The sequence below is a fragment of the Ursus maritimus genome, unplaced genomic scaffold, assembly GCF_017311325.1.
Source record: "Ursus maritimus isolate PB19 unplaced genomic scaffold, ASM1731132v1 scaffold_30, whole genome shotgun sequence".
In the NCBI taxonomy this organism is placed as follows: domain Eukaryota; kingdom Metazoa; phylum Chordata; class Mammalia; order Carnivora; family Ursidae; genus Ursus; species Ursus maritimus.
Genome location: NW_024425564.1, coordinates 15,780,981 through 15,802,836, shown reverse-complemented (window position 1 = coordinate 15,802,836; position 21,856 = coordinate 15,780,981). Strand labels below are relative to the sequence as shown.

At 36.2% G+C, this 21,856-nt stretch overlaps 1 protein-coding gene across 7 annotated transcripts in view; it reads right to left on the bottom strand.

Moving 5' to 3' along the window:
• PRPF4B (pre-mRNA processing factor 4B) overlaps window positions 1-21,856 on the bottom strand; it is a 37,404-nt gene continuing 15,548 nt past the window's right edge. The window contains exons 4-18 of one of the 7 annotated variants that reach the window (XR_005838789.1): window positions 21,621-21,776; window positions 20,153-20,234; window positions 18,568-18,778; window positions 15,132-15,205; window positions 13,517-13,607; window positions 12,718-12,865; window positions 11,657-11,794; window positions 10,887-11,040; window positions 7,897-8,011; window positions 7,150-7,301; window positions 5,708-5,794; window positions 3,907-4,648; window positions 3,353-3,398; window positions 2,747-2,832; window positions 1-2,489 (exon numbers count right to left, since the gene is read on the bottom strand). Coding sequence is in view for 2 of the 7 variants with exons in the window: in XM_008692851.2 (XP_008691073.2) it covers window positions 4,445-4,648; window positions 5,708-5,794; window positions 7,150-7,301; window positions 7,897-8,011; window positions 10,887-11,040; window positions 11,657-11,794; window positions 12,718-12,865; window positions 13,517-13,607; window positions 15,132-15,205; window positions 18,568-18,778; window positions 20,153-20,234; window positions 21,621-21,776 (1,612 nt within the window). In the remaining 5 variants the exon portion in view is untranslated. The other 6 variants (XR_005838791.1, XR_005838787.1, XR_005838790.1 and 3 more) reach the window with 6 other exon arrangements.

Here is a 21,856-nt window from a genome sequence, read left to right as displayed (position 1 = left end):
TAACAAGAGGCATATTTTATTAAGTTTTCCCAATAACTGGAAACATTACTGCTAAATTGCAAGTTACAATTCAAATGATACCATGAGTAACTGGGATACATATTGAGTATTTTCAGAGACCAGCTTCCAAATCTTGATCACTAAATGGAAAGATTCTTCAGAAGAACAGTCCCTTACCCTACATACAGAAGGAGAAAAAAAAAAAAAAAATTAAAGATGCCATGATGATACCTATCAAGTAACTGGAAAACATTTTAAAAGTCAATTTAGTGTACATTATTGACATGTAAAAAAACACAAATGAATTTGTAGTAAACATTTCCATAAAGAAGACATTCCATCTAGGAGGATGATAAAACTCATGTTGAATATATGCTTGAACTAGGATACTACAAGAAACTTTCTATGAAGCCCAATTTCTAATGATGTCATCATAACTAATCAAAGGAAATTACTTGAGTATATACTTCTTTCCTATCTCCAACATTTAAAAGGGTATTCTTTAACTACTTGGCCTAAATTTGAAGATATGGGATTCCTCTGTTTCATTCCAGAGATTGTATTTTTACCTAGCCATCTAGTGTTACAAAATGATGACAAAGAACAGGTAAAGCATAGGAGGAATGCAAATATGAAACAGACCTGAGAACACTACATTTCTCTGCCTCTACCACATACCATAAAACATACATTTTTTGTATTGTAGAAATGTCCTGAGTATTTGTTTTGGAGAAAAAAGCTGGTTATTGTAATAGAAAAGAAATTACAGTAAAAAAAATCAACTTATTTTGAAAGTAGTGGAGTGGAATGAATTATATACTGGGGAATAAACAGGATGCAACTAATAAGGACTAGGGGACGAATATGAATACTGGGAAGGTCTTTTTTGGGGGGGGGTCTTTAAAATTTATGACAAGATGCTCCCCTCCTTCAAAACCTCGATACTTCACAACCTGATGTCTGATACTTTCAAGAATAAGGTCCATATAGAGAACAGGGTCTACAGTGTATCTGTTTTCCAGATCTCACCTACCCTGATTACAGAAAGAACTATGACCTTTTTGAGGGTTATGTCCTAAGACTTAGGAATGCTGACATCTGACAACCACGTGGTATTTTGAAGTATAATAAAACAAATACTTCATCAGAGATTAACTTATTTGAAAACTATACAGCTACTTTGAAATATGAATGCAGGCTAAAGAAATTCACTAAATTATGACCATCATCTAACAGAGGTCTTACAAAGTTCCAAATTTCTGCCTCAGCAAAATTACTAATTCAAATAAAATCATGTATATGTATATAAAGAATGTTTACAGGGTTCCTTTCCAGTAGACAAATCTAGAATTCTAAATTTGGGAACAAAATCTACTTCTCTCACTTAAGAAGAAAAACTGACTGTGGGTCTAAATATTCTGCCTATCTTAAGACCATGACTGGAGCACTTGCAAAAACAGTTACTAAAAGGGAAAGTCGGGGAATAGAGTATTAAAGGAGTTGAATAAAAGTGTTCTTAAAGTTTCCCTTTCTAGTCTTTTGCATCTGCAAGGAGATAAGATACCTAAAGACTACTTTTTGATGTGTGTAATTTTGGTGGTTTCTATTTTCCTAGTAACCCCTAGGAACCAATTTTGATGGCCATGTGTTATGTGGAATCTCACCATTCAAGAATCTTTCATAGTATCACTAAATTTGACCACTGTTTATACTGGGGGAGGGGAGGCAGGAAGCATGATAAAACAAGCACTTTTACAAACAGCACAATAGCACTACTACTCTAAGTGCCAAACATTAACAAAATCCAAATCATAATGCTGAAAACTAAAAGTAGACAAAAAATTAAATGGAGAATTCCTTTTTTTTTCTTTTTCTTTCTTTCTTTTTTTTTTTTTAAATCTTTTATAGGACAGAAACCTTAGCTCATGTCTTCTGGCTGTCATCATCTTCCACTGAACTGCACCTAAAACACAAAGAACAAGTAACAAGCAACTTTGTTTTTTAAATAATAGGTAATAGTTTTGAAGGCATAAGATGAACTGTTTCTAGTGGAAGTTAACTTACTTATTAAATAATTATACAAAATGAAGCCATGAAAATCACCAGAAGCATCAAAATGTAAACTATTTTGAGTGAAAATAACTACAAAAGACTTGAATATGCAGCATATTATCACCAAAATAAAGTAAGTCATGGTGGGAAAATCACTACCCATTTTGGTAAGGTAGACAAGCTGCACCTGTGATGCCTTATTTAAAAGGCTTCACTCTACCTGAAGATGGAAACCACCTTTTATTTATTTTTAGTAAGTCTAAATCATGAAGGGACGGGTGTAGACTCAAAGTTGGCTTACTATATCATCTATCACCTTCCTGGCTGTAGTTCATTTCATGTCTTTAAATGGAGCAAAACCCACCAGAAGAATGCTGCTATTCTGATTTTCCATTCTTGAACGCACCAAAATGTGCATGCTTGTTGTAATTAGGTGCCTGGGTGAATAAAAAAATCCCATTTACAATTTAAAAATCTTATTTAAACCCCCAAAATCTGGTTATTTTCCACAATGCTCAGGAAGATAAGCATTAATTTTACCACCCAAACAGAAAAGATGTACATACATTTCTGAAAATTCTCTCCTACCATGTTAAAAATACAAATTCCTTTGTGTTGCAAAACCAAGCTGATTTACATGATTTTGTTTTAAATCGTTGCTAAATGTTTATCTACACATGCTGTCAGAAATAACCTTGTTAAGAAGGTGAAGCTGGTGTCTCAGCAAATCAGACCCCTTGGAGAAGGCGGTGAGTGGCCTGTGCCCCGTTTTCCTTTTCTCTTTCCGCACCATCAAAAGGAAAAGTGAGAAAATAGCAGAAACATTAGTTAAATCCTGAATTACACCCTGCAACCTACAGGAATTATCTCACTACACTGAAAGCTGACACTATTTGTAGGATTTTTTTTTTTTTGATGAAATAGTTAGGATCCTGACTATTAATAAAATAATCAACTTGTGGCCAAGCTTACAGCTTTAACAAATAAATCTTTCAAAGACTTAAAGGAAGAAATGAAAGGTTGCTTTTTAACTATTTATGGTTTACCTGACTTACCAGCACTGAAGACAAAAACTTTTAAAAATGGCTACAAATGCCTTGTTCACAAAAGACTTTATTATCTAGTGATGCATACTGAGAACATACAGAAATCTGCATGGTCCACTTCACATGCAGGAGCACAATCTTCACTTTACAGTAAGTGAGTGTCAACTGTTTTATGCAATAGACAACACTTTAAAGTCACATTCTTAAAGAAAAGCTTCATTTACAAAAGAAATAAAAGGTAAAGAAGCAATTACCGCTTTTAAAAAGCAGCTGCTTTGTTCAAGAGTGGAAGGTTTATGCCTGTATTGAAAGACAACATGATCACAAATAATGAAAACAATGAACAAATGAAAAACACTTTTACCATAAAGCAGTACACTTTCAAAATGACATACAAATAGTTAAAAATTTCATTATGTTGTCTAACTTTTAAATATGAGGACTTTCAGAATTAGGCCTCAACATGTGTAATTAGTAAAGGAAAACTATGCCTTTTTTCTACGTCACTACGAACTGTATTTAACAAAATGTATATAAAGTCTATAGCAAGTTGATTTTAAAAAATTAAAGTTAATAAGAAACAGTACACTGAAGGCGCTCTATCCATCAAGCGCACACTCTTCCAATTTTAAATGTGATGAACACAACAGAAACTGTAACTATGCCACAGTTGCAATGCCAAAAAATAAAACAAGATCAGTTATCACACATGCAGGGAATTCCGCCACAAAGCTAATATCCCTCATTTGTCAACTGTTCCAATAAAATAACATCTTAAAACACCAGTGATGTTGATGGTTTAGCTTACCTTCAGTGTACTGAATGTTGTACACAACCTGCTTTAAAAGAGGAGACCATCCCTGCAGGCAGGCTCAAGAAGGAACAGACCCCTTTCGGCACTGACTACACCAAGGGCATGCTGCTGTGGCCTGCACACACACACCTAGGAAAACGTGAATATAAACAGCATTTATGCTGGCCATTTTATCTGAAGACCAAAATGAAGCCAAGTTTGCTAAAAATAAATCAACCACCCAGTCTTACTACTCATTTTATAACAGATGCTTTTGTCTTTTATGTGAACTGCAACCATATACATTAGCACTGTAATTTTGTGCAGTCTTGGCAATTAAAACAGTTCTACAGTGAAATTTCACATAAGACACAAAACAGATTAACTAACATTTCTAAAAGAAATATCACCCTTGGTGTTAATTCAAATATATCATGCTTCCTCAAATTTGCTGGAGAAATATTTATAAGTTTATATACATTAATAAACTGCTGTGAAATTTCTTCAGTCTTTGTATTTAATTACTCAAACCCTTGGAGCTTCTTCATCTCATTTAAATTTTTTCCTGGATGAAGGCATGCTGTAGGGCCTGGTTGATGCTAATTCGTTTAGCTGGGTCCAACATTAGGATCTGGTCCAACAAGTCCTTTAGCTGGTGTACTTTTTTACGTTGGTCTTCAGGAAGTCGCTGGCACCCAATCAAGTCAGCCAACAGGTCCTTGGTTGGATTAATGGTGCTCATGACAGTAACTTTCTCCTAAAAATAATTTTTAAAAACGTGTACGTCTACATGAGTTACTAAGCATATGTACCTTAAATCAGACTGCCTGGTTTATCAGAACTTCTAATATATATATCACATATATATATCATCATCTACTCATTTCAAACTTCTACAAGGCTTCCTCTATTCTCCACATCTTTTTAAGAAGCAACCAAAAAACTTGAATTAAAAAAAAAAATCAACCCCAAGTTAGCTATGATAGTTTTTAAAAAACATACTGTAAGTTTGTAAAAAGATCAAAATGCTAACAGAAAGGAAGTCTACGAAAATCCCCACACTGTTAAGTAAGTAATAATAATTCACAGTAAGCACTTATTGTTTGAACTGTCCTCTCCCTACCCCGAAATCGTGACAGACAGACATGGAAGTGTTTGTTGTTAAGTGCTCTGACGAAGTTAGGAACAGACAATATAATGGGGCAAAAACAGAGAAGTCCTTACTTCAACCTGGAGGATTTGGAAAGGCTCATATAGAATGTGTATTTCCCCTGAGGCCTGAAGTTGGATAAATTATTTTTAGGGGATGAGGAAGTAGAGGAGGCAAATAAGGTCAGGATGGTCTGTGAACAAAGGCAGAGAGGTATGACACAGCACGCCCTTCAGCTGACTGCCAAGTGTGGACGGAGGGGGTTTACAGAGTACCATGAGGGGGTGTGCAAACTGCTCAAGACGGCAGAGTTCAGAGAGGAACCCAACGAATAGAGAATAACATGATCAGATTTGTTTTCAAAAAGATCACTCTGGTAAGCAGTCCAGAAGCTGGATGGGAGGCCAGAGAAAGAAAATGATCTAAAGAACAGAGGAAGAGGGCCTAAGCATGACCTATGATAAAAATAGACTCATTATACTAGACAAACATTTTTAAATCCTTTCCTCTTTCTCATAACCTCACTGTGTTTTATTCAGGAATTGGCCACCAGGAAAAAGGAATTATTTTTAGTGTTTTAACTATTCACACCTCCTAGTACCACCCAGTATTCAGCTCATTCACAATAAGACAATCATTTAACGTAGCAGTTAAAGAGAGACTTACCCTCTCTGTTACTTTGTCAACTTCTATATACATGAAGTTGAGGTTTTGATCAAAATGTTGGTCTTTGAATACGCCTTTCCGAATCATCTGGCAATAAAGCAAAATAAAACTTGGGTTTTGAACTATTATGAAACAGTCTGGCCTACCAACAATTTAACATAACAAGTCACAAATAAGACTTATTTAGTCAGTCTCTCTGGGTTTGTCTTCTCGTTTAAGGAATCTCTTAGATTCCTTGCTCTGGAGAGCTCAACATCTTTGAAAAAGCTAATATAAACGCTGTGCCTGAAACTACTTAATAACTTGAAATCATATTTTCCCAGGCAGTGACTTAACCAATGATAATATCACGTTGTGCTTTTACTATTCAAAATTGAGACTCAAAGACAAAATCATTTGTTCTTAGACAGGAAAAATAATACACATTTGGGGCCTTTTCTCGTGGCAGTTTAAGAGACCCGACGACATTTTACAAATTACGTTCCAATAGCCCTGAAATGATACAGGTCAGATCTCATTAAAACAAGTACCAACAAGTACCGATTTCTGTGTAACTTATTCTAAAGAAGTCCAACATGAAAGAATTTGGACAGTACCTAAAAAACATAATGGCTTCTGACCTATAAGGTGAGAAATCTGTAATCTCTCAGAAATTCAGCAAATAAGCGGAAATCATCAAAGTTTAAGATACGGCCCTCAGGTTTATAAATGCCTAAAGTTTCTGCTTCATTTCTGAAACTAATTATTGTAGCTGAAGCATTAAGGGTGAGTTTTATGTTAGAAAGAGGTCAATTTTAAGTGAGTTTTTCTTGGTACCTTCCTTTCCCAAACAATTTCCAATCTTTAATAAACTGATGGCCATCAAGTTCCTTTTCCAGTATTCACCCGTCATTCTCTGACAACTGAGCCCTTCTTCACATCTGAACTAACCTGACCTGCATCTTTTTTCATTCCACCTCTCAAGCATGTTTGGTGCTGTTACCAATAACGGTGTGCTCCCAAGGCTGCTTCTCTGCCCATCATTAAAGGATAATAAATGGAACAAGGGAAGAACAAAGATATGAAACAGTCATATATACAAGTATGGTGCTTAACAAATTTATGCTGATCAATCCCTTTTCCTAAATTCCAATTCTATTCTAAATTATAGGCCCCTACCCTCCTGCTTAATTTAAGAGAATAAAGAAAAGCAAAGAGGGACATCAGAGGGGAACAGGAAAATGGAGTTCTTTTATTCACTTCTGATAGCTCTTGGCTGGTTGGAACCACTGTTTTTAAACAGCAGAAATGAAAAAGAGCTAAGGAATCACAGTAGCCATATACCTGCCTTTCTGAAATGGTTTTATAGCCACTAGTGATGAGTGAAGTGTCAGCAATCCACTGGTCTACTGTAAACTATGGCTAAGACCTTGAAAAAAAACCAGCTCACGTTAATGTCCTACCTTATTCGGCATCTTTCCTTTGAGATCCATGGCGAGCTTCAACATATGGTTATTGGTTTTGCCAGGAAATAAAATTTTTCCAGTGTAGAGTTCATATAAGGTACAACCTACAGACCACATATCTATACCATAATCATAGCTTTTACCTATAACTGAAAACAAAATGGAAGCTTAATACAGGATGACAGAAACAATCAACTACTTATTCTCGTTAATAGGGGATTAATTTAGCTTGGCCTACATAACTGCAATCTTAATTCCTCACTTTGGCATTAGCTTCAGGTTTTTTCCCCATTAATTCTTAACAGACTCTTAAACTTAAAAACCTTAAAAAAATGAGGGAATGCGGAAGGAACTGAAGGAGGGGGCAAAAGGAAATGTGTACGTCTTTTCTCATTTCACCTTTGGTGGAGGTGCTAACCAGCCTCAACCAAGGCAACAGGAAGAGCAAAAACAAAGGCCCCATACAATCCATAAATGTGATAATCAGACCTTGAGTAATCAAGAGCAGTCTTCTAAAGCCGAGGATTTTCCACAACTGTTTTGCTACTCTTGCCAGACATGATCAAGACTCCTGTCACAACTACCACCATTCCACCTGAGGAGGATGAACTTGCTACGGTTCCCTTCCTCATCAATGACCTCGTGCAGCTGCTGAAGTGCGATGGAAAACGGTACTTAGACATTAAATATGCTGTTTCCACTGCATAGGATGGCCCAGGTCAAAGAACATTTGAAGAAACTTACTGATTTCAGGAGCACGATAAAATCTACTGACAAGATAAGGTGTTATGTCATTATCCGCAACATGTGAAGCTGACCCAAAATCGCAGAGCTTTAAAATAGTTTTTGATTCATTAACCTGCAAAACATTTTATCATGGAAGTTTAATTCATGCCAGAAATAATTAAAACAAGTAATCAGATAAAAATAATTGGCTTTGAGAAGTTACTTCCAATACTGAAAACAAAGTTACCCATTTTATAATTCCTTTTCTAATTATAACTCAATTTCCTAATTATAAAAAATTAAGAGCTATCAAATATTTGATTATAATTAGTAAAAGAACTTTTTTCAGTGAGGAAATATGGGATAATACCAAGTACATTTAATTTTAACCAATGCTACTTTGAAAAGGGAGGGGTAGTAAGAGAAAAATCTCTTTGAAGCAAAGCATCTTCTAAAAAATCCCCAGAATACCTGAATAATGTCAAGTTACTATTTAAAGGAACATGAAGACAACTCATTAATAAGGGATCAGACCTAGATTAACTTTCAGTTGACTGATATTAACTTTCAGTTGCCAGAAAATTATGATAGCAATGAAAGCAGAGGATGATTCAGACCGAATCTGGACAAAAACAGAATGAAAACATTCTTCATCCGAAGCTGCTAGACCATCCCAAATTTAGCATTCACCTCAAGTCTAAAAAATATTAAATCCCTTAAATATAAAGAAGGTATTAGTCAACAAAATGTTAAATATATTTGGCACAACTGATAAATATGAACTCTATATTAGTTATTTGTTTCTTTTTTCCTTTGTAAATACTTCAACATACACAGTAACAGTGACATCTGCTGAGAAAGGCTGGAGTTGCTCCCATGGCTGCTGCCACTCATGAGTCAGAAGCATGTTCAGGATTAACAAGTGAAGATAATTCATATTCCAGAGTCCCTTCCCCCCTTCAAAAGAGACACACACAAATTCCGAGTTGGGACTTGAACTTGGCCTATAGTTCCCACCCCAAAGTAACATAATACTTTAAATAAATAGTCCTAGGAACTTTCTACTGGGATATCATAAAGCTTGGTCAGTGTTACCAATTGGCCCATTACAGATGATATCCACAGAATTAAGCTATTAATGGAAATGATTATTTTACACTGCCATATCCATAACCATTCTCTTCACCTGGGGGGATCAGGAAAATCAGGATCTTCAAATGCAAAAGTATTTCTGAAGCTTTTTAAAGTCTGAACTGCACTTAGCTACTTAAGATGCAGTTTAAAACCCAGAGAAATCCCAAAACAATTTTAAAATGAGAACCTATCAGTAGGACTCGGGCTGGCTAAAATGCCTTCAACAGTCACAGGGTATCCACACTTATGCGCACTTCTCCAGTTTGGCTACACAACGTCTGTCCTCCATGAGGAACGTGGTACTCCTACCACACTGATGGTTGAGATCCTGGGCTAAAAGCTTTGGATTTTCATTCACAAACAGCTTGCTCTAGTTTCTGATGTCTACTTCCTCCTTTCTCAGGAAGGAGACAACAGCCAATGTCTGAAGTCCATGTGTAAACCTACACTACAGTAGCAGGAACTCAACGAAAATGAAGTTTTAAAGACAAGAGCTCCTAAGACACTGGTAAATGTCTTATTCTTTAACTTCTACGGTGGTTACACAGATGTTCACTGCATAGTTACCATTAAATTTTACATATTTTATACATTCTTTGATACAGATGGTGTATTTCACAATTTAAAAAAGAGAAACAAAACTGAGGTAAAAATTAACTATGAAGTTGACAAGTCTACAATTCATTCCTAACATGAAGTCTATAATTCATTTATTTCACTGTAATTACTTAGCTCCTCTAACCCCAGGTTATATAACATATGTAACACATTGTAAAGTCAAAACCTATTACGATGGAATGTCTCATCATTAACGTGGTTGTCTGGAAGGAAATACTTTAAGATATTAAAAAAGAAGAAAAATCTGAACCAAGAGCTAAGCTACTGATGAGGAGTCCTTAACAAACTTTAATGAGATCATAATCTTCTAAAAGTGTAGAATATAGGGTACCTGGGTGCCTCAAGTCAGTTAAGCATCTGCCTTTGGCTCAGGTCATGATCTCAGGGTCCTGGGATCAAGCCCCGAGTTGAGCTCCCTGCTCAATGGAGAGTCTGCTTCTCCCTCTCCCTCTGCCCCTCCCCCCTTGCTTATGCTCTCTCTCACGGTCTTCAATAAATAAAATCTTAAAAAAAGAAAAAAAGTGTAGAATGTTATTAGTAGACAAGCTAGGAATTCCCCAAGCTGTGAACACACTCCCAACTCTGAATACCTCAGAACAGGGGTGAAGAAACAGGGCCAGGGAAGGAAGCGTTGTGTGCATTTATCGCTCCCCTATGAGAACGTATTGCTTCTAAATTTAAATAACACAAACAAACCCTATGAAAGCTGCGTATTACCTACCCAGAAGTCTTTAGTTAAGAGATGAAGAATGTGGAAGGAAAGCCTTTCAACGTAACACCTAATCACAACTGAGCTCTGCTGTCTTTGGGTCCCTCCCGAGCACCTAAAAAACACTACTCCATACATCTATTTAAGAGATAGTTCCTTTAAATGTCTCCTAGCCTGTCAGACCACAAATCAGAGAACAAAGAGCTGTAAACACTATTTCGAAACAGCAACATGCGCATTTTTTCTGTTTAGATACCAGAGGAAGCCCAGTGTTAATACATTAAGGCACTCTTGGGATTTGTGTGTACTCTAAATCCATCAATCTAAAGGAAAAAATTAAGACAATAACCTATTCTCTCTTTCTTCATACTTTACTATAAAATTTCATGGACCAACTTCCAAAAAAGTAAACACTGGTTAAGTCCTTTGTAATGGGTAATTAATATGCTGAGTTATTACGACATCATTTCTAGAATAATACAGTGGTTATCACATTACTGGTAAGAACTTATATGGATGTGCAAGGCACCCTGATTGTTTGACTTACCAGGATATTGTCTGGCTTGATATCTGCATGAAGGATATTGCATCTTTTAAGGAGTTTTAATGCCAAGAATAACTGCTGACTGTAGGATCTTACAGCTTTAATATGAAGACCAACATCCTTACCATATTTTTTTAACACCTCTCGTAAATTCATACTTTTAGGAGAGAGAAAAAAAAGCCCACAAAATTAGGGGTTACAATGCAAAATGGAAATAAAAAAGGTAAAAACATGTTCAAGCATAAAGTAAAATCAAATCCCAAATATTAACTAAAAGGAAAGTATCTGTTCGTGAGCACCCCCAGATGTTTAATAAATTATTCTACATGGAAATGAGAGCACAGGAACATGAGTATATAAGACAGTTTTCCAATAAAACTCAATTTTCAAAATAAATGGAAGGGAAGACATACAATGGTAAAATTCCTATTGATTTTAGAATGGGTTTACATTTGAAAGCCCAAAACTGAAGCCATACTTTTGAAGATCAAAACTGTATTTCTACTCCATTACTCTCATTTCATTTTATTACACTGTGATTCTTCCTGGAAGTATTTAACTTTCAGAGAATCTCTGTTGAGCCGAAGGCTATATGAGGTTAGTGTCTGACATGGGATGTGGTTAATCACTGTCTTTACATTAATGATTGTCACGAAGCTAGTTCTGAATCAAAGTAAAAAACAAAACCAGAGCTAACCGGAAAAAATTAACACACAGAAATTTGTCATGGTGTTTATCTAAATTTTTAGTAATGTACAAGTTTGACAGCATACCTTAGAGGTTCAAATACGAGACAGAGATGCTGTTTGTGGTAAAAGTGTCTGAAAAGTCGCAAACAATGAAATTTGTCATCAGGATCAGCATCATTGAGTTTTTTCAGGAATTCTAGTTCTTTTAAGCCAGTTTTCTGCCTGAAAAGAAAAAGAAAATTAGTTCAAAACTGAATAGAGAAATTTAAGAAAACTAAACAATATTTACTAGTTCCAGTCTGATGTATCATATATGATAACTAGTTTGGATTTTTAAATTACTAATGATATATCTGCTGAGGAATGACAAATCTGTATGTAACTCACACAATACATTATATTTAGTCAAATATTGTTTCCATGGAGCTTATTTCCACAACAATTAACAGAAAGAAACACTGGAGGAACAAACACACTTTGCTTGAAGGGAATGCAATCTTGCACATTTTCTTTTTTCTTTCCAGGGAGGGGGGAGGGGCAGAGGGAGCGGGAGAATCCTAAGCAGATTCCACGCCCAGCGCTGACCCAGACATAGGGCTCAATCTCACAACCCTGAGATCATGACCTGAGCCGGAATCAAGAGTTGGACGCTTAACTGAGCCACGTGGGTGCCCCCAATCTTGTACATTTTTATTTCAAAAACGTCTTGATGTAAATCGGATTTTAACAAAAATGGAACCACACTACATGGATGTCTTACCAAATATTAACATTTGGTTTTCCTCTAAAATTCTAGTTACAATTTGTCAATAGGTCATATTTTTAAAATGGCTTTGAAATATTTTCTAAGCCTAGGGCAGCTGAAGATGTTAATATACATCTGTAACAGTTCCTTCCAGTGTTTTAAAGCCGATGGCAAGTTGACTTTAACATCAGCTCAGTGTGTGGTATAGACTGTGCTTATTAAAACCTATGGGTATGGCAATTACCTCTATTACATAAAAGGAAAAAAGGCAACAGATTCGCTACCAGCCTTCTGTGATTTTATAACTGCAATACTTTTACAGATTGTGTTACTTTTTAAAAATGTTCATTTGTGAATACCTGTGTTTTTAGGTTTCATTACATAAGTCTTCTGAACTTACATGAGTTCATTGTTTCTGATGATTTTTACAGCCACTTCTTGGTTGGCTCTTGCATTATCTCTGGCTCGTACAACATTACTGAAGACACCCTGGCCAGTGTAGCCATACACATTGTAACGCTTATCTAGGACTTCACCTATGTTCACACCTAAAAAAGTAAATTAAGAAATGGGAATTCTGACTATAATTAATACTCACTTAACAAAATGATGAGATACACGTAATAAAGCAAAAGAAACACGGTGCAGTCACGTAAAAAAATGTGTCAAATCTCTACTGTGTGCCTGGTTCTCTAGACGCCACGGAGAATCAAAGACGAGCTTCCATCAGTCATTCTTTCATAATGTGGTTCAAGCTGCATGCCCACTTCCTATCAACTGCTGAGGATTTTAACATTGAGTAGGGAAGAAATGTGCTCACTGAAGTGTTTCCAACTGTAGTCCTGCATGACAAATACTGCATGACTGGCATCCCAAGTTCCTTGTATGTCGTTTTTCTTGGTTTCAGATCAAGACGAGCAAGTGACGTTCCCCCTTCCTCCTGGAGGATTATCTCATGGCTGAAAACAACTTTGAATAGATTTAAGTTGCACATCAAGTCTTTACCTCACTTCTTTCACGAAGCTCCTGAGCTGCTTACTAGAATACAACATGGGTTCATGCAGCTATTAGATGTGCCACACATTTTAAGTGATGGCACTGTGATGTGACTTTCAGAGATCTCCAACGTGTGACTGCATCAAGCAACATCCACAAGATGTTGTAATGAACTCTAAAATTAATCAGAACTGTGAACTTACGATAATAGCCTTCTGCATCTGTCCAGTTATCCCTGAGGTTGGGATTCTCTTTGAAATCTTTTCCAATGCCAGCAGCCCGAAGACGAGCACTCTGAAATGAAGGAGGCAACAAGACAGCCACTGACTTACTAATCAGGCAGACATTTAAAGCACTTCCTTTAAAGCCAAAATGGGGAAAACCAGCTATAATTTAATAAAAACATTTTAGCCAAATTAAGTCAACTCTTATTGTCACCTTTGTAAATGCAATACAGCTGGAAACATGATTACCAAAGGCTCATACCACAATAATGCTCAGAAAAAAAATTAACAAAGTTATCTTCAAAAACTCCTAAGAATATGACTAGGGGATTATAAATGAAAACCAAAACTCAAAACCAGATTTGATTTTCTATAGCTATTAACAGACAAAGGAGGACAAAAATTACAGATGGGCACTCAGTTAACAGTGTTCAATTCTCTCTCCTACCAATTTTCACTTTTACTGCTTTGTCCATGGAACACCCTTTAATTTCTCTTCTTATATACGCTGCACTAACAGTTTGTGTGGGAAATTAAGAGTATTTGGCACTTCTGAAGAGTACGACACCTCGCTTTCCATGATACCTGGAAGACCCTTCACTATTGTCCAAGCAAATGACAGGTGCTGATACTTTCACTGGCTTAATCATCATTTCATCCTCTCTTAACCTAGCTTTGTTTTCCTCTTCCTGTTGCAAAATACAGATACATTACTTAAGCCAATGACCAATGTCTTCAGGGTCCTGGACACAGACTGCTTAATTTTACTCTATTTTTATGTTTACCCCTCCGCTTTCCCTTGCCAAAGCCTCCTTATTTCTCATGTTCTCTTGAATTTATAATGAAAATGGTCTCATACTTTTAAACATGTTTTTAAGACTTTTTCAAGAAAAGTCACTAATACCTAAAAAACGAAAATTTCTTAACCTCTTCCTTGTAATTAACATTCCCAACTCTTCAGTGAATGATCCAAGTCCTAAGTTCTCAATCACCCACAATATCGAAGCCCTAAGTGGACTCTGTCCTAATATGGACCTGGAAATTAACATCATCTTGTTTCAACTCACTAAGCACCACCGCCCCGGTGTGTAAATCCAAAAAAATGTTTCAAAAAAATAACTACATGTTTAAGTCATTTGGTGTTTAACTTTTTTGAAGCTCTCAGCTTGTTCTGCCATACTTGTTTTTAAAATCTTGACCTAATTTTAGACTCAGAGAAATGTTGCAACACTAGTACAAAGAGTTTCCAGATACCCTTCACTCAGACTATCCAAATATTACCATTTACTCATTTGCTCTATCCTTTTCTCTCTCTCTATACAACACAGACATAATTTTATATATATATATTTTTTTTTAAATAAATATTTTATTTATTTGACACAGAGAGAGGAGGAGAGAGCAAGGACAAGCAGGGGGAGCAACAGGCAGGGGAGAAGCAGCCTCCCACTGAGGAAGGAGCCCGATGTGGGGTTTGATCCCAGGACCCTGGGATCATGACCTGAGCCAAAGGGAGATGCTTAACTGACTGAGCCACCCAGGCGCCCCTATATATATTTTAACAGTTATGTTTTTATGACTTAAAATTACTTACATCAAAATAGGCAGCAAACATATCATCAGATTCTGTAAACATATCAGGTGCCAAGAGCTTTTTCTGAGATGAACCTTAATGGAAATTAACAGTAATATTTGAAAAACGAAGGGATACAAATTAAAACACAAATAAGTCATCAATGTAATATCACTAGCAATTAAACTTGCACATGAGTTTTTCATTAATACCCAACTTAAAGTCACTTTGTAACACTTAAGATATATAAAGCTATACATTTTTTAAAAAAAGGATGCATTTTAGAAAGTTGGAAGACCTAACGTCAGTACTTTCTCCATTGTTAAATTAATACGCTACCTTTAAATACCGATTATGTATTAAAATAAAAAGTTCCTCTTTAAAAAATTCTATTTCCAAATTGCAACTTAAATCTCAAAAGATTACTAGCCCCACTATAGATCTAGATCTCTATGTATTTCTCCCCTAAAAAGTCCAATAACCTCAGAAATAAAAGGAGTTCCTTAAAGAAAGAAAGAAAAAAAGAATGCGATGGCTTTAAGCATATGAACATACACCCGATCTCACTTACAGTAAGGGAAATACAAATTAAAATTACAATGAAATACCCTCTCTCTTTTGAGACGGGCTAAAAAAAACAAAAGTATGACAACATCCTGGTAACAAGGCCCTGATAAGCAAGTACTCAGACATTACTTGCGAGAGGCAAAACGGTGCAAGCCTTACAGACTAAAATTTGGAAACACAGCACAATTATACTCTTCTGGCCCAGCAACCCTACTTCTCTAGGAAATAATTTCAAAGACGCAGTGGTAAGCATTAAAAAAATGACTTAATGCGCAACGTCATTATAATTAATCCTTCAATGAATAATCAACAACTGGATACAACCCAAACACCCACCATTAGAAGACACAGTGAATAAACCTTACCACATTCATTACACTGCAATAGCACAGAGCTGTAAAAAGGAATGAAGATCTTTTCATACCAATGTGTGTGTCTATTTTTGTGTTTGCCTGTGTAGGCAGAATACAAATACACACACGTGAAAGACATTTTAATAATCAAACAGAAAATTCCTAAAAATCAAAAGCAAATAAAATAAGCCTAATCTATCAAATGAGGGGTATACCACACAGAAGTATTTCAAATGACTTCACGAAACCTTGGAATGTATTCCAAGGATAAAAAGAGTCATTAAATTTTCAATTTGCATTCACTACATTCAATATTGGTGATAACTAAGTAAATAAAAGCTTCAAAATAACCTAAATAATCACGTTATTAGGAATCACGTTTTTCACTATAAAAGAAACAAATAGAAAGTCAAAGACGTTAATAAAAACCCGTAATCTCAAGTTTGATTTGGCGATTTTTCAGTATGAACCTCCCCTCTCCAAAAATGTATGTACGTGCTAGCTTTGTCCACTGAAAAGTCCCATGAATAACGGGCACTCCTAAGGGCTTTGTGAAATCTAAATGGCACTTCCTATTAAATGGAACTACGGTTCCTGAAGCAACAGCTGCTTCTGCTCTGGGGCAAGATATGCACAAGGTGAGCCTGGGATATCTTACAATGTGGTAGAACGGAGCTTGCAAACAAAACAGTGGGGTAAATTTGGTCCCCTGATTGTTTTTATATGGCCCGTTTTTACATTTTGAAAGGTTTTAGGGAAACACATAAGAATATTTTGTGACATATGAAAATTATACAAAATTTAAATTTGTGTCCACACAGTTTTTTTGAGAACACAGCTGCCTCTGCGTTACAACAGAGTTCAGTAGTTGGAGCAGAGAAAAAAATGCATAAATTACAAAAGCCTAAAATATTGACTACCTGACCTTAAAAAGACAGTTGCCAACCTCTCCTAGAAAGAAACATATTAATAAATATATTAATACCAATAAATCTGTAGGGTTTGGATCAAAAAGACACTGAAAACCAACTCAAAAATGCTTCCTCTTTCCCCATCTAGCTGGAGAGAGAATTTAAGTACATAATGATACCAAATAATAAAAGCCTGACAAAAACAACCCGAACCTCACTGGTCATCTCCGGAGGTTGTTAATGTACCAATTCTATTCTATGCTAAGTATTAGTCAGTAAAAGGAAATAGCCAAGCATTTATCCTGACTTTCCTGTACAAACTGTATTTCTTGGATAACCAAAGAATGGAAACCTCTTCTCTTGTGGAATTATACCTAATACAAAAAGAATTATGGAAATTTAAGAATCACCACTTTGGACTGTGCCCACCGCCTGTCCCTACTCCCCATGAAATAGTGGATCTAACGAATGATCACCAATGGCTGATGAAACTGCCAGATGAACAGCTGAAGGACAACTTCATGGTGGACAGATGTGATCATCTTATCTCAACACACAATCTCAGTATCAATAAAAATAGGACAAGCACACACCACATGCCACCTGATGTGATACAAGAACACCCACCACTTAGGCAGTGTTCTTGCCAAAAAAAATTACCTTAAATCTACTCAGGTCTCTAACACTTATATTAGTTTTCAAGAAACATGGAGGATAGAGGAAATAAATGAAACAAGAATGATGTGGCAAAATCAGAATGGAAAGAAAAGTTTATAGGACACATGGCCTCAGTATCTTCACAAGAAAATGGAAAGGGGGAGAGAGAAGGATGAGAATAACTATTAAAGATTCTGGGAGATTAAGACATACGTGCATCTTATTTGGATTTTGATTCAAAACAATCAACTATAATTAGAAAGATATTTAAAATGATCAATTCTTTAGATATGTTTTTTAATTTTTATTTTTTAAAGATTTTATTTGTTTACTTAGAAAGCACAAGCAGGGGGAGGGGGAGAGGAAAAGAGAGAAGCTTCAAGCAGACTCCCTCCTGAGCGTGGAGCCCAAACTGGGCTCAATCCCACGACCCTTAGATCATGACCTGAACCTAAATCATGGGCTAGCCACTTAACTGAGCCACCCAGGCACCCAAGTTATGTTTCTTTTAAAAAGTCCTTATCTAGAAGAGATACACAATGAAGTATTTACAGATGAAATGGAATCATGGCTGGGATTTGCTTTAAATTACTCTAGCAGGCAAAAGAGAAGGTAATGACAATATTTTATTTATTTTTTTTTAAATAAGCTCTATGCCCAACACTGGGCTTGAACTAACAAACCCAAGATCAAGAGTCACATGCTCTTATCAACTGAACCAGCCAGGTGCCCCAAACAGAAGGTAATAAATAAATGAGATTCAGTATAATACTGTTTAGGTTATGTGAACTAATCAAAAACATTTATAAAGGACATTCACTGGGACACATTTAATATTGTATTACCCTAAGATTTAGCAGGGGCAACATTTCTATCCCTTTCACTTTTACCCATCCCATAACAATCTCTTTCATTATTTACAGAGCTAAGAATTCAGAGAAAGCGTGTCAAAACAAAAATTTAACTTACCATTATTCTGTTCAACGGTCATTAGATTATGCTTGGCTTTTACTGAAGCCTCAAATGTATCAACATTTTCCCGTTCATACTCTTTCACATCAGCAGCTACCCTTTCCAGAATGTCATCTGGAGAAGGTGACCGTGTACAGGTACTGCTCTGGGGGCTGCTTGGTTCAGATGGCACAGACATATTGCTATCTTCAGCAAGATATTTATATTTCTGTAACAACAATACAACGTATTATTTTCATAAAATCTGATGCATATCTGCTAACAGGTATTGCACTGAAAAGACTGTCAATGTTAAAAATTTTAAAAAGGTATTGATGTCTTGATTGAATCAGATCCACAATCCCTTACATATATTTCTAAAATCCACAAAACTCTGAAAAAAGGTGTTCTATGTTTGGTGCACATTCATTAGGTGACAAAACCTCACCTGAACAGATGTGATACTATTTGTAGTCTTATTTTTATCTCCCCCAGTGTGAACATAATATGTCTCACTGCAGAAATACTAATGTGTTTGATAGTGGGGTACTGTTCTAGACCCCACTGATGGGGGCTATATAATATACATAGATGCACCATATTACCTTTCTAAATTCAAATAGTTCTGAGTTCTGAAGCACATCTGGCCCCAAGGGCTGGAGATAAGGGATTGTGGACCTGGGCAAGAACAAAAAAAGATTCAACCAAGTCTCTAGGGATATCAGTTTAATAACAACAATTTCATCAGTGCCCCAGAAAAGTTTCCCTGGAATTCCAGTTTTGCCCTACATCCTCTGGTGATTCAACTTCTTTCCTTTGCTCTGACCTACCAGTGCCTGATTTATGATTTGCTCTGTGCGTGCAGGTAAGCTAGCACAACTGCTCTTTCCTTTTGCCTGCTGTCTTTCTTAACAGCATCTAAGTAATTTTTCGCTTCTTCCAGAATGTGTTCTCAACTCCATCACTCACCTTCCCATTATTAGGAGAAAACGTTACACTTTACAGGGACTGCCATCCACAAAGGTCTAATGGCCATGGCTTTATCTCAGGATGGCCAAGGCATAACGGACAATCTTCCAAGGCAGGTAATCTTATCATTAAACGACTATACAAAGACCTATGTACAACACCCTCTCCCCACCCCATTTTCTTAGTCACCTACCTCTAAACTACTTTAAATTATTTTTGAGATGTTGCATTTAAGCAATCACATTTACACAAGAAAATCTGCTATTTTTTAGACATTAAAATGGTTTTTCCCCCTATATAGAAACAGGTATAATTGCATAATTTTTTTTTGAATGAAATTCCTCTAATTTATTCTATACTCATTTATGAGGCTTTTCTTAAAAAAAAAAAACACCTTCAAATTTTATCTTATAAAAGGTTTATATCTGAATCCTATATAAAACAAAAAAAGGGCAACCATTTCAACTTAAGAAACTATTATCTTTTCAAATCTCATAAAGATAATTTCACATGTATGCTTCTTTAAGACTTACTCAAATGCTACTACCCATCGATTCTTTATTAAAGTAAAAACCCTTTCACTAAGAGTAAATATTTAAAAAGGATTGCATAAACCCTTACTAATATCACATACCTGAACAATTGCCTGTCTCTGTATTCTTCTCTGTTCTATTAGGGCTTCTTCATCTTCTTCCTCTACATCAAAGTCTTCAAGGCTTAAAAAAAAATTACACATATATAAACATTAATAATTTCACATATACTTAGAGAGTCACAAGCCATAACTATTACACAGTTTAAAAATAAAAGCTAGAAAACGTCGGTCATCTGCCAGTTCCAGCAAAAGTCTTAAGCCATCTTACTCTCTTTATCCTGTTTCTGAACTCTCAGTTGCCTGGTTTGGAATCCTGGCAAGTAATTTAACCCTGTGTGTCCCATTTTTCTCCTCACTTGTTTCATGGCACCAAACTAGGGAACAAAAGAAAGATTCTTAAGTTCAAAAAAGTGACCCCTGGCTCTACCATGACTTTGGTATTACTAAAATCATGTCACCTAGCCAGCCTCAGTTTTAATCCCTACAGAACAAGAGTGAGACATATAAGAAAACTAGTACCTTCTCCGGGTCACAGAAAGCTATAGGTTCTTGGAAAGCTATGGATCCTTTCCCTATCAAAAATGCACATGTAAATATTCGCATACAATCTGACGGGGAATGTGGCTCCACCTCCAGACACTGCCCCTGACTGGTCCCAATTTCCTCCCAAAGAACTCCAAATCTTTACAATTCCTCCCCACACAGCCTCTTTTATGATCTGCTGAATTTTCAGTGCAGACCAGAAAGCAAACTGCATTCTCAAGGTATCAGGATCTACGTTTAACACCCTCACTTACTTGCATATCACCTAGCTCTGATTGGGCTTTCTTGACCTAGGCACTACTGACATTTTGACAATTCTTCATTATGGAAGAGGGCGTTGTCCTGTGCATTAGCAGATGGTGAACAGTATCTCTGGTCTCTAGCCACAAGATGACAACCAAAAATATCTTTAGATATTGCCAAAATGTCCTCAGAAAGGCAAATTACCCCGGCTGAGGACCACAGCTCTAAATTATCTTATTTTTTGAGACATTCCATCTAGACAACTAGATTCACATTAAAAAAATTTTGTCCACTGGACACTGAAATGTTTCCGTATTTTTCACACTATAACAGACATACCTAACACCAGTTAGCCTCAACTGCAAAATATGTACCATTTTATATGAACTGAAAAGTTTAAAAATTACTAAACCCCCACACTCAACCACACAAAACTGGTAATCAAGATTAGTACAGCTATCTAACAGACCTGTTGTCTCTAACAAAAATGAAAAAGGGAAGGCTCAGGATATTCACTCCAGCCAAAACTGAAACCTCTAAATTCAGAAAACGATGACCTCTGCCACATAACCTATAATATATGCACAAAAAATTAACTTTTAAATTCAGGACCTAATTAATAGATTCACTTACAATGTCCAGGTGGAAATTAAAAGATTTCCAGGTCAAACAGTACTTGTCTAAATTGGAAAAAGGAAATTATGGGAAATTTCATTCTTACTTATCATCAGATGAAGATTCTTGTTCAACTTTCATTCCTTCAGAAAGACTTCCTTTAAATTTATCTTCCTTTACTTTGCTCCTACTCCTACGTCTACGACCACCCCGTGATCGAGACCGCCTTCTCAAGCGTGACCGGCTCCTCCGACCTCTGTCCCTATTTGGGGAGGAAAAATTATAGATACACACATTTTAAAGGTCAACTAAAGGTAGAGAAGCTGTGGGTGTTTTGGGGGC